The 16,488-nt window shown below is 40.0% G+C and overlaps 1 protein-coding gene across 1 annotated transcript in view; it reads left to right on the plus strand.

Moving 5' to 3' along the window:
* Positions 1–727: 727 nt before the first annotated feature.
* Positions 728–16,488, plus strand: part of MYPN (myopalladin) — a 90,384-nt gene continuing 74,623 nt past the window's right edge. The window contains exons 1-2 of the mRNA XM_077822842.1: positions 728–1,112; positions 1,167–1,674. Coding sequence (XP_077678968.1) covers positions 728–1,112; positions 1,167–1,674 — 893 coding nt within the window. The remainder of the gene's footprint in view (positions 1,113–1,166; positions 1,675–16,488) is intronic.

A 16,488-nucleotide genomic window follows, 5' to 3' on the forward strand; every position in this document is an offset into this window, starting at 1 on the left:
CTCCAGGTGTCCCTAAGGCTTCAACTGCCAGAAGCTGGGACAGGATGACAGGGGATGGATCACTCAAAATTACCCTGTTCTGTTCATACCCTCTGAAGTATCTGGCACTGGTCACTGTTAGAGACGGAATACTGAGTTAGATGGACCATTGGTCTGACCTAGCATGGCTATTCTTATGTACTTAATATATTATTTTCTATGAGTTTTCAATGAAAAATTGCCATTAGAGTGTGTTTTAACCCCAAAAATTGACTTTGTGGGGTTATATACTTATTGACTCTCAGTGATTTCAAACCAAAGTTGCTCAGTTTATAAGTACCGTAAAGCTGTTTGTTTGTTTTTTCTCCTAATTGTCAGTCCTACAAATTCAGCATCAAATCTAAAAGTCAAAGCTGGCTTGCACATAGTCAACCATAAAGGCTTTGCAACTGGAAGTTATTTAACAATTTTCTTGACCTATTACCTGGGAATAGAATAGTTCTGCAAGTCTAACAGGAGTAAAAAGTAATAAAAACTGATTTTAGTTCACAAAGGAAGCAGATCTGACTCTGAATTACACAAGAACAGGTCTATTTAATAAAAAGAGCCCATTTTTAAAAGAAAATGTTTAGAATAGAAGTACAATTTAAAATCTTTGTGTTCTGCTTTTCAGACGCATATAATTCTGTGCTGGTAACTAATTTACTATTGATGAGGTGTGGTCCTATTTGTCCTTTTTGTTGACAGCATGCAAGACAACAGTTTAGAATCTTCCACTTCAATATCTCAACTTCTGAGAGAGAGTTATTTAGCTGAAACCAGACATCAAGGGAACAGTGAAAGAAGTAGATCAGAAGCATCTCCACACACTTTCCATTATGGCAGTACTTCTGGGGCTTCAGAGGAAGTAGATGGCCAAGATGACCTTCCAGATCTCTCTGCCTTTTTGAGCCAAGAAGAATTAGATGAAAGTGTAAATCTGGCAAGACAAGCAATTGATCAAGATCCACTTGAAAAACAGGATGAGCAACAGACACATGTACATTATAGCTCTGATCAAGTGAAAAACTGTGGAAAAACAGTTTCAAACAAACAAGTGCCCCAGTCCACAGTTTTGCCAACTTCAGACAATGGTCTCCACTCAAACTTTTGCCTGGATCATGTCACAGAAACAAAAGGTTTCAAAGAGAGCACTCAGGATCTAAAGAAACAACAGTTTGGTTCTGAAGCAGAATCCAAAAAGGAATTCCTAAACAAGGCAGCAGATTTTATTGAGGAGCTTTCTTCACTTTTCAAAGCACATAATTCTAAAAGAATAAGACCTAAAACGTGCAAAAACTACAGGAGCAAACTTGAAAAATCTAAAAATAAGGCTGCTCAAGAAGGTAGCCCTAGTTTCCCAAAGCTGTCAGAAAAGAGAGAACGACCTTCTATTCCAGTACCTCAAGACTTGGATAATAAAGCAGAGCATATACTTGAAAAAACAAATGATCAACAGGAGGAAAACTTGGAAGCTATAAATCAATTAGAAAGTACAGACTTAAGAACAGAGGCAGCACCCACATCTTTATATTTTGAGGAGCCCATCGGACAGCCACCACGCTTTACACAAAAACTGAAAAGCAGAGAAGTTCCTGAAGGAACCAAAGTGCAGTTGGACTGCATTGTGGTAGGAATTCCAGCACCTGAAGTCAGGTAAACATATTCAACTTTTGCCATTTTGCATTTCTGTAATGGCAGGTGGATGTGTTACACCTCTAAGATGGTTTTGTGTATATGTTTTAAAAGTTTGTAGCAGAAATTCTTTGATCTTGGTTATTAACATTAATTAGGAAAAACAATTGCTTTCTTTAAATCATCCAGAGGGTTGTTGCTGTTTAAACTTAAGACATTTAGGGGGCATGCTTTTTCTCTGAATTGTAGAGGAGATACCTGTTAAGAGCTACACTTCTGTAATTAGAAAATGTGTTATCTCCTTTCTGAGAAAGATTTGTTCTTTTTATGGGAACTGAGTGATTAATCAAAGTGAACCAGGTGAAAATAGCTATGTGCATGATTCTTGTTGCTATAGTTTGAATGCATTTGGGTTGAGTAAGTACAAGATTGTATGACCAAGAGGTTTTCACTAATAAATGCATAATATAAATGATGAGAGATTAAAAATCCCCTCTTCAGTTATTACACTCGGAGCCAGGAATTTCTTAATTCTAATACAGGGTCTGACAAGGATTCCCTCTGTAGCCTTGGGAAAGTCACGTAACCTTAGAGTCTTCAACTGTGAAATGCTTTAACTAATCACTGTTTGTTACCCATGTGGTTGAACAGCTACACCATGTGGTATAGTTTCTGCCTACATCTCAGGGGAATGTCAAGGATTAATTAGGTAATATTTGTAAAGACCTTTGGTGATGAAAGGCACTATAAAAGTGCTAAACATTATATGCCAGGGACACAGATTGGGAAATAGTTTATTAAAATTTTCACTTTTACCTTCAAATTCTCAGATTTTATTAGTGTTTCTCAACCTAAACTTGTTTAAAGATAGCCCATAGACTAAATGTTCTCAGTCACCTGGGTGCAACCCCAGTGACTGCAATGAGGATGCATCACAGTGACTGAAAGGAGAATTCAACCTATCCTCTAACGAAAAGTCATGCTATTTACTTTTATTTCCCAATTAATATTGACAGTATCTTAAATAGCCCAATAGCTCAGACAGTCATCTACTATTTTCTTCATAGTTTAGAAGTCCCTTTTAAAATATATTGCAGGGTCTTTCTTGCATCTTCAGAGTCGCCATTCCCAACTAGGTTTATCATTTCTCTCACAAGAATAACAGGCTTCAGCATCAAGTGAAAGACATACCGAGATTTTTGTAGTAAAAAATCTTTGTCTTCCACTCTCCCAGCTTTTTTCCCCAAGAATTGCTACTTCTCAGAAAGAAGCAGTCACGGCAGCACATTTCTGTAATAAGAACAAAGGAATGAGCATCTACAAACAAATCCTTTGGTTTTGGCCACGTTTCAGCTATGAGAAATCCTTCCAAGAAGACAAGAAGTGGGATAGGATACAGAGGGATCTAGACAAATTGGAGGATTGGGCCAAAAGAAATCTGATGAGGTTCAATAAGGATAAGTGCAGGGTCCTGCACTTAGGACGGAAGAACCCAATGCACAGCTACAGACTAGGGACCGAATGGCTAGGCAGCAGTTCTGCGGAAAAGGACCTAGGGGTGACAGTGGACAAGAAGCTGGATATGAGTCAGCAGTGTGCCCTTGTTGCCAAGAAGGCCAATGGCATTTTGGGATGTATAAGTAGGGGCATAGCGAGCAGATCGAGGGACGTGATCGTCGCCCTCTATTCGACATTGGTGAGGCCTCATCTGGAGTACTGTGTCCAGTTTTGGGCCCCACACTACAAGAAGGATGTGGATAAATTGGAAAGAGTCCAGCGAAGGGCAACAAAAATTATTAGGGGTCTGGAACACATGACTTATGAGGAGAGGCTGAGGGAACTGGGATTGTTTAGTCTGCAGAAGAGAAGAATGAGGGGGGATTTGATAGTTTCTTTCAACTACCTGAGAGGTGGTTCCAGAGAGGATGGTTCTAGACTATTCTCAGTGGTAGAAGAGGACAGGACAAGGAGTAATGGTCTCAAGTTGCAGTGGGGGAGGTTTAGGTTGGATATTAGGAAAAACTTTTTCACTAGGAGGGTGGTGAAACACTGGAATGCGTTACCTAGGGAGGTTGTAGAATCTCCTTCCTTAGAAGTTTTTAAGGTCAGGCTTGACAAAGCCCTGGCTGGGATGATTTTATTGGGGATTGGTCCTGCTTTTGAGCAGGGGGTTGGACTAGATGACCTCCTGAGGTCCCTTCCAACCCTGATATTCTATGATTCTATGATTCTAAGTCCTGAAATGTATGGGGCTCCACTCTTATCTGACACTGCCAGATCATTTTTATTCTTGGTGAGCCTAGCTTCTGAACCCCCAACCAGGTCACAACCCATGGTGCCACAAAGAATTTCTTGCTAAGTTTCTCAATAGCAATAATGTGCCCTTCCTCCACAGGAACTGATTGTTATTAATAGAGGAGGTAAGGGTATATTATTTCTAGGCTGAAATCAAAGGGAAGCATCTTAATGGGTAGCAATGTGCATTCCAGTATGTTCCCTGCCCAAACTCACTGCTCTGATTAACAGTTTCCTCTGAGCCTTTCTTTGTACTCCTCTTGTTCAGCCTCCATCATCACAAATGCCAAATTGAATTCAGCTCTTTGTTTGGTAGAAGAGAAAGAGGATGAAAGAAGATAGTAGTGTAAGGGAGTTGATTTTCCTGAAGAGACTAGAGGGGAAACATTGCCAAGTCCTAGATACAAATTCCCTACTTTGAAGAAATCTCTAACTTCTCAGATTCCAAAGACTCCGGGGCTGACTTGTCCAGGCACTTTGCCTTCAAGGATCTTTCCTATAATACATTTTAAAAAATTCCACAAGACCCACACTGACTCACACTGGGAGCCAGACAAGTGGGTCCTATGAGATGTAACTTTGTGAGAATGAGTGAGAGCATTATGTGGTATTTTGTGCTGCTTGATTGCATCGGTCTATATTATACATTTCCATATACAATGATCCTGACTTACTCATAGTCATTAGTTCCAGGAAAAATAAAATCCGAAAATAATTTACTTGTGGACCAACTTCCAATGAGCTATGGGGACTTGAGCATACAACTCACTAAAAATATTGGGTATCTTTGGCCTGGTGTATAGAGCTGTCAATGACAGTAAAGAAGGTATCTTGTTGCCTGTAGATGCTGAAATGTGTTGACCATGGATTAGAAAAAGTATTGGAGATCAGCCTACTTTGAGGGTAGCACTTTTTAAGAAGGTGTGTGGTTGGTTAATGTAATGGCTGAGAAGTTATGCAAGGAGCAGACAGCTATATTCTAATAGCCAAGAAAGACAGATACAAAAAAGTCAGCAGCCTCTGGAAAGCAGGAATTTATCACCAGTTCATGAAGCAGAACTTAATGCGGGGTTCATGGAATGCTTGTCCCTTCCCCTAACCTTGCAGAAGCCCCTCTCTGAATGCTCAATTGCTTTAATAGTCTGTGGTTAGAGAAGGGCAATGGCTTCTCTCCAAATCATAATTCACCCCCCTCCTCCCCACCACTCCTAGGCCTGTAGGACATTCTGGCACAAGTTAATACGAGAGTGTGTCAGTAGTAACTCGTGGAAGGTAGCCTGAGGAATGAGGGCATGGATTGTCATGTTGGATGTGACAGCATGGCTTCTGATGGAGTATTTGAGTGGCAGAAAGGTAATTTGTTTCTATGGTACAACCTGGGTCTTAAAAATATACCCCTACAAAGACTATTTCAAAAACTGTGTAGAAGAGATGGTTCAAACTACAACCTCTAGTCTGAGGTTTGGATACAAGCTATTGCCTGGAACCTATAATTCCTAAATCCAAATACCAAATTTGAATGAATATGACTTGAAGGAAGTTTTGATTTGGACTTTGAAACTCCAGGTTTAGAAGTGCTTAGTTCCATCATGTTGGTTTGATCTATTAGAGTTATTCTGACCTCATTTACACTGGTGTAAATCTGAATAACTCCACTGACGTCAAAAAAGAATGATTGTCAACACAAAATGTTGTTTAAACAGGTTCCTTTTCTGATTCATAAACCTGTGTTAAGATAGTATTAAGAAAGAATAGAAACTAACTTTATCATTTGACATTCGGTTCACATTGCTGGTATCAGCCATCTTGACAGAATGTACTGGCCTTCTGCACACAAAGTGGTGGAATAGATGACCTAGAGAAGAATGCCTAAAAGGAACACAGTATCGTGGGTTGTCTGCAGCTACAATTTTGATTTATGTTTTTGCTGGGCTTCAAAGCAAATGATAGTGATCCTTCTTTTTCCAAGAGTGCATTTACTTTTTGTAGCCACTATCTGAGGTAAATGTCAATTAACTTTTAGCAGATATTGGGATTGCAATGTGGGTTTTGTTATTACTGATTTACTTTTCACATGTTAGCTTGTCATTACTGCTGCTGAACAAGCACTTTTCTAAACAAGTAATTTAAATCCAAAATGTTATCATGATTTCAGTGCTTCTAAATCAACGAGTTTCAGTACTGCAGAGAGATGGGTGCAAAGAATTTCCATCAGAGACAGATGGATTAATAGGAATAACTGCCACCAAATGGGCAATAGTAGCAAGAAATCAGACAGTCTAGTTCTTCTGACTCAATGGCAAGATGGAAGAAGTCAGAGGTTTGAGATAAAATATCCTGATTATCATATTAGAGGTTGGAGTCTTGAACTGAACCTCTCATCCCTGAGACTGCCTGAATGATTTGAGGGGTGGGGACTGGAAGTTTCCTAAGGGATCTGATTGGAAATAGTAATGTAGGGAGGGGACACTGTCTACTCTATGACCACTAGACCTGATTGAACTATTCATTATGCATATGATTCAATGTTAATTTAGCCACTTATTTGCCTAATGAATTATTCATACAGTGATGATTTTCTTTAAATATATTTCTCATTTGTAAATTTTTGCTGAATAATTAGAAAAATAACTTTCAGACTATAAGAGACAAGATGAGTGAAACAGACAAGCTTTCAGACCTGAAGAAGAGCTCTGTGTCTCTTGTCTCTCTCACCAACAGAAGTCCATCCAAAAAGAGATATTACCTCACTCACCTGATCTCTCTAATATCCTGGGACCAACACAGCAATAACACTCCAAACTTTCAGACTGAGTTGTTCATAAACTGTTCACTTTGACTATTCATTGTTTCCATTGTGTGATGGAACAGCTAAGATACATGATATAATTTCTGCTTTGATTGGCTGACAAAAACTCTTTTTAAAGGATGAATAATGAATAGTAAATAACATACTTCAGTATGAATTTTCAGACAAATAATCATTTGTGCTAAAATTTTCCAAACTTTAGGATTCACAGATATTTTCACAAATGCCCAGCAGTTGTCTGAACACCTATTCATAATAAATAATACAACTTCACGAACCGTAGCAAACCAAACTTGGCATTTTTGTTTGCAAAAGTGTCCATTAATTTTTAGAAAACTATTTGACCAGCTCTGGTGAGAACACTTAAAGCATGTTATTATAGCAACAATGAGGTATCAGGGAGACAACTTTTACCCCAGAAAATGTATACAAATAAAATATGAGTTATTTGATGGCAACAGAATTCATTTGTAAATTTCCCTCTAAACCCAAACACAAAATTCCCTTATTTAGCTCAGCTTTTATATCTCCAGAACCATCTGAGACATCAATAAAAATCATTCTTTTAAAGTTACATTTGTACAGCAGTATTCAGTATCCACTTGTTGTGTCTATAGTGTTCTCTGAAATACTGCTATTTGAAATGGGAATATGGCAAAGAGCATTACAGAACTCCCAGTGTGCTGTAGTAAGGGCCATACAACCAGTTAGTATGCAACAAGGTCGTGCACTGTAGATTCACATCCTGGCTTGCTGTACGCTAACTCATTGTGTAGACAGGCTCCTTGTCTCAGGTGTGAGTCACTTTGGAACATATCTCTCTTATTTTTTAATGGTATTGATATACTGCCATGTATTTGCACCTGATTTGACAGTGCCACTCTGTATGTGGTTAATTCCATGTGCAGTGACTTGTTCATGTGTTTGTGGTTATAAGTTTCAGTTACTATATGTGGAAATAGAGTGCAATGTGATGAAAACCTAGGCTTTGCTGCAGTGTCATTTCTCCTTTCCATTTTCAAGTTTTACACTTGTATAACATGAAACTGTTTCAGAATAGCAGCCGTGTTAGTCTGTATTCGCAAAAAGAAAAGGAGTACTTGTGGCACCTTAGAAACTAACAAATTTATTTGAGCACAAGCTTTCATGAGCTACAGCTCATTGTTTCAGAGTAACAGCCGTGTGCCACAAGTACTCCAGCTCACTGTTTGTTTACTTCAAGAAAAAGGGTTAATAATCCAGTTACTCCCTGTACATGATCAAGTTTCTTTACACTCTGTTTGTTCAGCACTTGACTTACTGTTTGTAAAAGTGGCATTGTAAGAATATTTTGTACTTGTTATAAGGAAGGACTTAACTGATATTTTTAACATAAGAACATAAGAATGGCCATATTGGCTCAGACCAGTATCCTGTCTACCGACAGTGGCCAACACCAGGTGCCCCAGAGGGAGCAAACCTAACAGGCAAGGATCAAGTGATCTCTCTCCTGCCATCCACCTCCACCCTCTGACAAACAGAGGCCAGGGACACCATTCCTTATCCATCCTGACAAATAGACATTAATGGACTTGACCTCCATGAATTTATCCAGCCCTCTTTCAAACCCTGTTATAATCCTAGCCTTCACAACCTCCTCAGGCAAGGAATTCCACAGGTTGACTGTGCGCTGTGTGAAGAAGAACTTCCTTTTATTTGTTTTAAACCTGCTGCCCATTAATTTCATTTGGTGGCCCCCAGTTCTTATATTATGGGAACAAGTAACTAAGGTTTCCTTATTCACTTTCTCCACACCACTCATGATTTTATATACCTCTATCTTATCCCCGCTTAGTCTCCTCTTTTCCAAGCTGAAAATCCTAACCTCTTTAATCTCTCCTCATATGGGACCCGTTCCAAACCCCTAATCATTTTAGTTGCCCTTCTCTGAACCTTTTCTAATGCCAGTATATCTTTTTTGAGATGAGGAGACCACATCTGTATGCAGTATTCAAGATGTGGGCATACCATGGATTTGTATACGTTGTATATAGATACACTTATATATATAAATATATATATGTGTATTTATAGATACATACGTTATATATAGATACACTTACATAGATAAGTTGTATATAGATACATTTTTGTATCTATATTTTAATGTTGCATTTATAATATTGTAATTTTTCTTTCTAAATGAGAACTCTTACATTTAGTGGATGTAACATAGAGACTTGCAAAATTAAATTAAATAATTTACTGTATTTTAATGCTAATTATGTAACTGTAATTACTAAAAATTACAAACTACAGAACTGGCCAAACCAATCCCACTCAGTGTCTTCTGCAGGAGTTCTCTCTGAAACTTGGACAACAGCCATCCAGGGACAGGAAAGCCATTTTTAAGGTGTAACACAGAGCCCCTTTGTGGATCATCATCCATAAGGAATGAACCCAAGACCTCAGGATATAAAAGTATGAGCCTCTACTGCCTGAGCTAAAAGATCCTGCTCTGTCAACCAAGGCTGCTGCAGACCTATCAACCTATACCTGTAGCCCAGCAACCACCATTAGAGGGGGACCAAGCACCACACTGAATGGGTGGAGGTCAGATGATGTTACAGAGATAAGAAGTTTAGATACTAGGTGAAATACAAAAAGAGCAGAAGTCCATGATTGGAATTTTGATATGTCTGACATTCATAAGTCAAATTGAAAAATAAAACACTATGGAACGAATACAATGGTAATGTAAATAGTAGTGTAAATCATGTTGGGTGGAACTGGGCCAGAAAACAGGTGTAAATGGTGAAGTAGTGTAATCTACCAATTGGGCAAGTATTTGTGGGTAATCAGTGAGGGACAGAAAGAGGGGTGGCACAAGAAGCTGATTTAAAATAGTGGTAAGTGAGCCTCTGAAGATTTGATTGTTTTGATTTGGATACTTATCCGGACCCATCCAAACCTTTGAGGCAACCAGGGCTTAATGTAAAGATGGTTGTGTGTAAAATGTAGTGTAAATAAGCCCACAGGTGGCAAATGAGGCAATGCCAGATGCCTCAGGAAGATTTAAGAAATTAAGCACATCACTAGGTGAAGTTGGTTAAGCTTATCTACAAAGACGTTTCAATGTATCCAAACTTTATCCCTTTTATTTTATATCAGTTTTATGCAATGCCATAAAAAAAGGAAAAATCAAAGAATGACAACACAAAATCTGGGTATACTGACCCCAAAACTGAGTTCACAGCTAGAGAGAAACACTTAGCTTATTATTATTTAACATTTATGTTGAGGTAGCACCTAGAGGCCACCGAAGATCCAGCTTCATTGTACAAGGCATTGCATGAAGACATAGAAAACAACTGCCTTGCTCCAAAGCATGTATAGTTTAAAAAGTTAATTTGAATTACAATTTAACCCCTGCCCCCAAAAAACTCTGAAACAGTGAGTCACATTTACTTTAGCTACAGGTCAGATATACAATAGGTATTTGGGGTGAGGACCATTAAATTATTTTCATGGAGCTAAAGATTGTGAGGACTTCTCTCCATGCTTCCTTCTGCATCTCTCTTTTTTTTTAATTACTAAAGTAGTAGGTATAACATACATCCTTCGTATTGGTGGCAGATGGCCCCTCCTTATCCGCTCAGGCTAAGAGAGGTCTAAATTTTTTCCAAACTGTTTGGCTCCTCTCTGATAAGTTAATTTTACTTATGAATCACATTGCATGATTTGGCACACACAACCATTCTGTAAGTGTCATGAGGATTTGAAGTGCTATAAACAGGCTGCATGTCATGAAATTTCTATGAGAACACTCTCTAACATACACACAGATAGCTAAAAAAGGTTCATTTGAGCACTGCTTTGTTTAAGAAAATAGATCTGTGATTGATTAATTTGTAGTTAAATTTAAAAGTCATATAATCTCCATTAAGTTGAAAATATTTCTGAGTTTAATAAAAACTCATTTATTGTTTTTTATCTCTTTAAGCCATGGGGCCAATCTTGTCTTTGATATAACTCCATTCAAGTCAGTGGAGTTATGCCAGAGATGAATTTGGCCATAAGTGTTTGATGCTGGTCGGGCTTCATGTGAATCTGACTTGTGTAGTGGAACTATCACCACAATTTGTGGCAGGAATAAAATGTCAGTGACAGAGAGTATTGATACTTTAGTCACGCCACGTATCTCAGTGTCAGTACTCCTTTTATGACTAACATTTCATTGCTGCCATGGACAGTATTTCAATGGTAAGAATAAAATGTTCATTAATAAGGATTATATCACAATCTGACATTTTATATGATGGATGAAAAATCCTACTAAAACATTTCCTAAAATGTTATTTTACAATTTGTGGTAGTGAGGAGAGGACTATTGGTGTAAAAACATACCTTTTATTTATAAAAATTACAAGGGTATATTGTACTCTTGATCTTTTTGGGTTTTGTTTCTGTAATCTCAAAATAATTAGTGTACGAACTTTAAGTAAGATGGAAGTAGTGATTAAAAATATACTTCTTGGGAAAACTGAGCCTATGTCTGAAAACTCTGAAATATGTCTGAAGCATAAGTTGAAGTTTACTTTACTAACTTATGCTGCTCATTTTGAAGGGATGAGAGAAATAGTAACTGCAGAGGAAAGAACAGCAGTTACTGAGTTATACATTGTCATCTGTAGTGCTCTGTAACAGAAGACTGCATTCATGCAAGTTAATAGGAAGAAATGGTTTACATGACAATACACTTGATAAACAATGGAATGAAGAATAGATTCCGACCTACCCCAATAGAATTTTATTCAAAAAGTTGATCAGAAGGAGCACATATAGCCTTTCCATTTTAGTGTTTCTTGCTTTGTCTGTGCTTTGTCATACACAAACACACACACAGAGCAAAGAACCATATAATCTTACTGTAGCCAGTAGAATAGCTCTAGTACTAGGCTGCCCAATCAGTCCTTTAAAAGAGAGGCTTCTTTTGAAGCTTCTTTATTTTCAGTCCCCTGCCTTTGTCTTTTTATACTAATTTTGAAGATTTGTCTCTTTGGCCATTTTGGAAATTTTCTATAGTCCGTTTGGCTTTTTAAGGAATGTGTGACTGTCTCTGCTCCTTTTATAATAACGATTGCAGATAATGGTATTTTGTAAACTTCTGACTGAGCTCCTCACTACTGAATTTGGCTTCCAATAACAGAGTTTTTAAGAAGTGTTTTGAAACATATTTAACAAGGTCCATGAAGCTTAGAGGCAGCATCAGTGGTTGCTATGAAGTACAGTATATTGGATCACAGCTCTGTCCTGGTCAAATTGCTGACTGAAAAAACATGCCAGGGCATCTAATTATGCCCACCCAAGAGTTGAAGACCTAGAAAATGAGCAAAGCAGGACTGGAAGGGATACAGGAATGTGATCCAAGTCTTCCCTAGATGATGACCAATTAAGAGATCAGGGCTTTGAGCATAAAATGTTGCCATTTTCTCAATGGCAAAATTTCACAAAAACAATGTGAATATATTTCACATAAGCAAATCTGTATTTCATCTGTGAAAAATTTAGGAAGTGAAAATTGAGTATATGTCAAAGTTCTCTCTATTCTCAGTCTGTTGTAATAAAATTATGTTACAGGGCTCTTTTCTTTATATATGCTTACATATTTGTCAGTTGTAATTGGTGGTTTTAAATTTGTAAGTACTTATTCATTAAATCAGTTTATAGTGCTTGTTACAGTAGAGGCTAGTAATTTGTGAAAGTGGATAGGTAAAACTGACACTTAAAGGCACAGAACTGATACATACAGTCATTCAGCCTTGAAATCCTACTCTGCGGTTATAAAGGAGTGTCTTTCTAACAGGATGCCAGTGTGGTAGGCAACTGAGTTCACTCTGCAAGGCAGAAACTCCCCTGAAGAATAGATAGAGTTTACAAGTTCCAGGACTGAACACTCAAAGTCAATTAATTGGACAGGTATAGCTCATACTATGTCTTATTCAAAATAATAGGGAATATACCCTGTCCTCACATTAGGCTTTTAGGATTTATGGGGCACAAATAGTAACTAGTTTGCATCTCAGTTATGTAATAAGTATTGAAGTTCCACTTCTTCCTGCGTGCCTATCGTGCTGTGTTTGTTACAGAGCTCCCTCAGGCCTCACTTATCAGTCTGCACATAATTCTGTTAGAGTTCATCTTTCAGTGGTATAGGCTACTTACCCTTCTTTTCTCAGGAAGATCTTTTGGGGATCCAGAGTTTATATACTGTCTGATATACACCCCAAACTGATCTGAAATGCAGTACTTCCAACATGCTAATGCAACTAAAGTGTTAAATGTGAGCAATTTTATTTGTTTAGTCATATTCTTAAAGATCTGAGGTACAAACAAATTCTTTATGATCTGACCCTCATGATGTGTGCTAAGAGACACTGTGCAAGCACAGTATAGTTTATTGTTTGAAAGTCTTTCCTAAAGTTTTCTACAATGAATTTAAATTTGCTGTAATATAGTTTTACTTGCCAGTTCTTTGATAATATTTGCTTGTTCTCAGTGGCTTGTATACAGCTTTTACTTAGTTGAATTATTTCTAGAGCTGGGTGAAGAGTTAAATCATAAGAACAGTTATACTGGGTCAGACAAATGATCCGTCTAGCTCAGTATCCTGTCTTTGACAGTGGCCAGTGCAAGATGCTTCAGAGGGAATGAACAGAACAGGGCAATTTTGCGTGATCCATCCGCTGTCATCCAGTCCCAGCTCTTGGAGGTTTAGGGACATCTGGAGCATGAGCTTGCATCCATGATCATATTAGCTAATAGCCATTGATGGACCTATTCTCCATTATCTTATCTAATTCTTTTTTTAACCCAGTTATACTTTTGGCATTCACACCATCCCTGGCAATGAATTCCACAGGTTGACTGTGAGTAGTGTGAAAAAGTACTTCCCTTTGGTTTAAACCTGCTGCCTATTAATTTCAATGGGTGCCCCTGGCTCTTCTGTTATGTGAAAGGGGTAAATGACACTTCCTTATTCACTTTTTCCATGCCATTCATGATTATATAGACCTCAATCAGTAGGGCTCCGTGTCTGTCAAGGAGATCACAGAAGTCAGAGTTTCCGTGACTTCCTGAGACCTCTGTGACTTTTGCAGTGGCTGGTGTGGCTGACCCCAGGGCGTCCCAAGCAGCTGGCCCTGGGGCCAGCAGCTCAGGCAGACCTGGAGACACCACACCAGCTGCTGCTGGAGCAGCTCTGCAGCCAGCCACTCATGTAGCCCCGCAGTCAGCCTCACCGGCCACTGCTGGAGCAGCCCCAGCTCCGTGGCCAGCCACACCAGCCAATAGGACCTGGGGGCGGTGCCTGCGGGCAAGAGCAGCATGCGGAGCCTCCTGCCCCCCAATCCTCTCCCGACCCCCACCACCTAGGTGCTGGACCTACTGGCCACTTCCGGGGGGCAGCACGGAGCCAGGACAGGCGGGGAGCCTGCCTTAGCCCTGCTGTGCCACTGACCAGGAGCCGCCTGAAGTAAGCCCACGCCCCAACCCCCTGCCCAGCTCTAAGCCCCCCCCACACCATGAGCCCCCTCACGAACCCCAAACCCCTCATCCCCAACCCCACCCCAGAGCCCGCACCCCCAGCCAGAGCCCTCAACCCCTCCCACATCCCAACCCCCTGCCTCAACCCGCAGTCCCCTCCCACACACCAAATCCCTCAGCCCTACCCCCCAGCGTAGACCCCTCCCCGCACACCAAACCCCTCATCCCTGGTGCCAGCCCAGAGCCCACACCCCCAGCCCAGAGCCCATACCCTCTTCCATGTCCTAACCCCCTGCCTCAACCCACAGTCCTCTCCCACACACCAAATCCCTCAGCCCCACCCCCAGCCTAAACCCCCCCATCCTGCACCCCAAACCCCTCATCCCCAGCTCCAGTCTAGAGCCCACACCCCCAGCCCAGAGCCCGAACCCCCTTCCGTATCCTAACCCCCACCTCAACCCACAGCCCCCTCCCACACACCAAATCCCTTGGCCCCACCCCCCAAGTTCTGAGCCCCCTCCCACACCCCAATCCCCTCATCCCCGGCCCCGCCCCAGACCCTGCACCCCCAGCCAGAGACCTCACCCCCACCGCACTCCAACCCTCTGCCCCAGCCCTGAGCCCCCTCCCACGCTCCGAACCCCTCAGCCCCGCCCTCACCACATGAATTTTGTTATTGACACATCACCTTCATATTGGTCACATAACAAAATTCATTCTGTGCATGAATGTAAAAAATTAAAGGGAACATTGATGCCTGAGCAATGGTCCCCTTAGCTTTTTTGACTGCCACTGCACACTAAGTGCATATTTTCAGGGAATTATGTTATTTGACAATCAAATGTATTTGAAAAAAATCAGAATTCACTGAATAATATCCACGGAATACTTTATTCAACCAGTCTTAATTATTTCTTTGAGTTAATTAGAAAAATGGCAGAAAACAGAAAATACAACTATTGCTTGTAAGAAACAGTATTGCATATACGTGGAAACCATTGGGCTGGATAAACTGGACAGACCTCAAAAGGTTTATAGTTCAGAATTAGTTTAGTTCAAAATCTAAAAACAGATGCTTCTGCACTTTACCCAGAACTTTTAATTCCTGACTTCAATAAACCATAGTACCTTTCCTTCTCCCCACCCTCCATCAATCTGAGTTTTGCTTTGGAGTGAAACCCAGCTGCTTTTTACCTTCCTCCATCATTCCCTCCACATCATTACAGGGCAGCAGAATGACCTCCTCTCTCCTCCAGCTTGTTTGCGTAAGGGTGAGCTGATTGGTGCTGAGATTGCCTATCTCATGGAGCTGCCTTCTGAGGTGCTGCTTTTCAAACAAAATCTAGACATGCTCCTTTGTTTCCTGCATCTTCTACTGCATTGGCTCTTTGAAATGCTGAAGAGATTTGATATCTCTAAGTGTCTAATGAAATGTTGTGAAATCCCTGTTTTTACATGAGAAATTGGATTTGGGATTTCAGGTTCACACCCAGTGTAATCTGCAGCATCTAAATGAGGGTTAAAAAGCAAATGGAGCAACAGGACCTAGAGAAGAATTTAGGGTCCAGCTGCCTGAATGGCCATCTGCCCCTGAGAAGACTTGTCCATGGAGATGTCTTACAATGTGGAAGAAAGCCTCTTTTCCTTGGGATATAAACATTAACCTTATATATGTAATCATCAAGTGGTCATAAATATGCAGCAACACATGACAATGTAAAGAGTCATGTTAAATTAAATTCCAGTCCTTTTCTTTACTTTGTTCCAAGCTGAACGTGACATTTTACAGGGATGAAGTTTAAGAGAAATTTCTATATCAGGAATTTATACCAGGCAAGTACAGATGGGTCTGAACTAAAACACCAGACCTGAACACTCCCAAACTTTGGATGAGTTCAGATCTGGATCTGAACTTTATGGGTTGGGCCTAGCTGTGCTGGAAAGGCGGATGAGGCGCCACCTCCTTTGGCCCACACAGAGTAACCCATCTTATCTGCTCCCTCTTGGACTTTCATAACTGCATTGATCTTTTTAAAAAGTTGTTAAACTCATGTACCAGAAACATGGATACCACAACAAAAAACAAGGAAGAATAACAATCTTTACTACTGTGCAGTGATCCAGTCAATCTTTCCAATCCCCAGGCCACACATAACAGATATCAGAAAGGTATTCTATTTGAACGATAAGATACTTACGTAAACAAG

Source organism: Eretmochelys imbricata, chromosome 7 (genome assembly GCF_965152235.1).
Source record: "Eretmochelys imbricata isolate rEreImb1 chromosome 7, rEreImb1.hap1, whole genome shotgun sequence".
In the NCBI taxonomy this organism is placed as follows: Eukaryota; Metazoa; Chordata; order Testudines; family Cheloniidae; genus Eretmochelys; species Eretmochelys imbricata.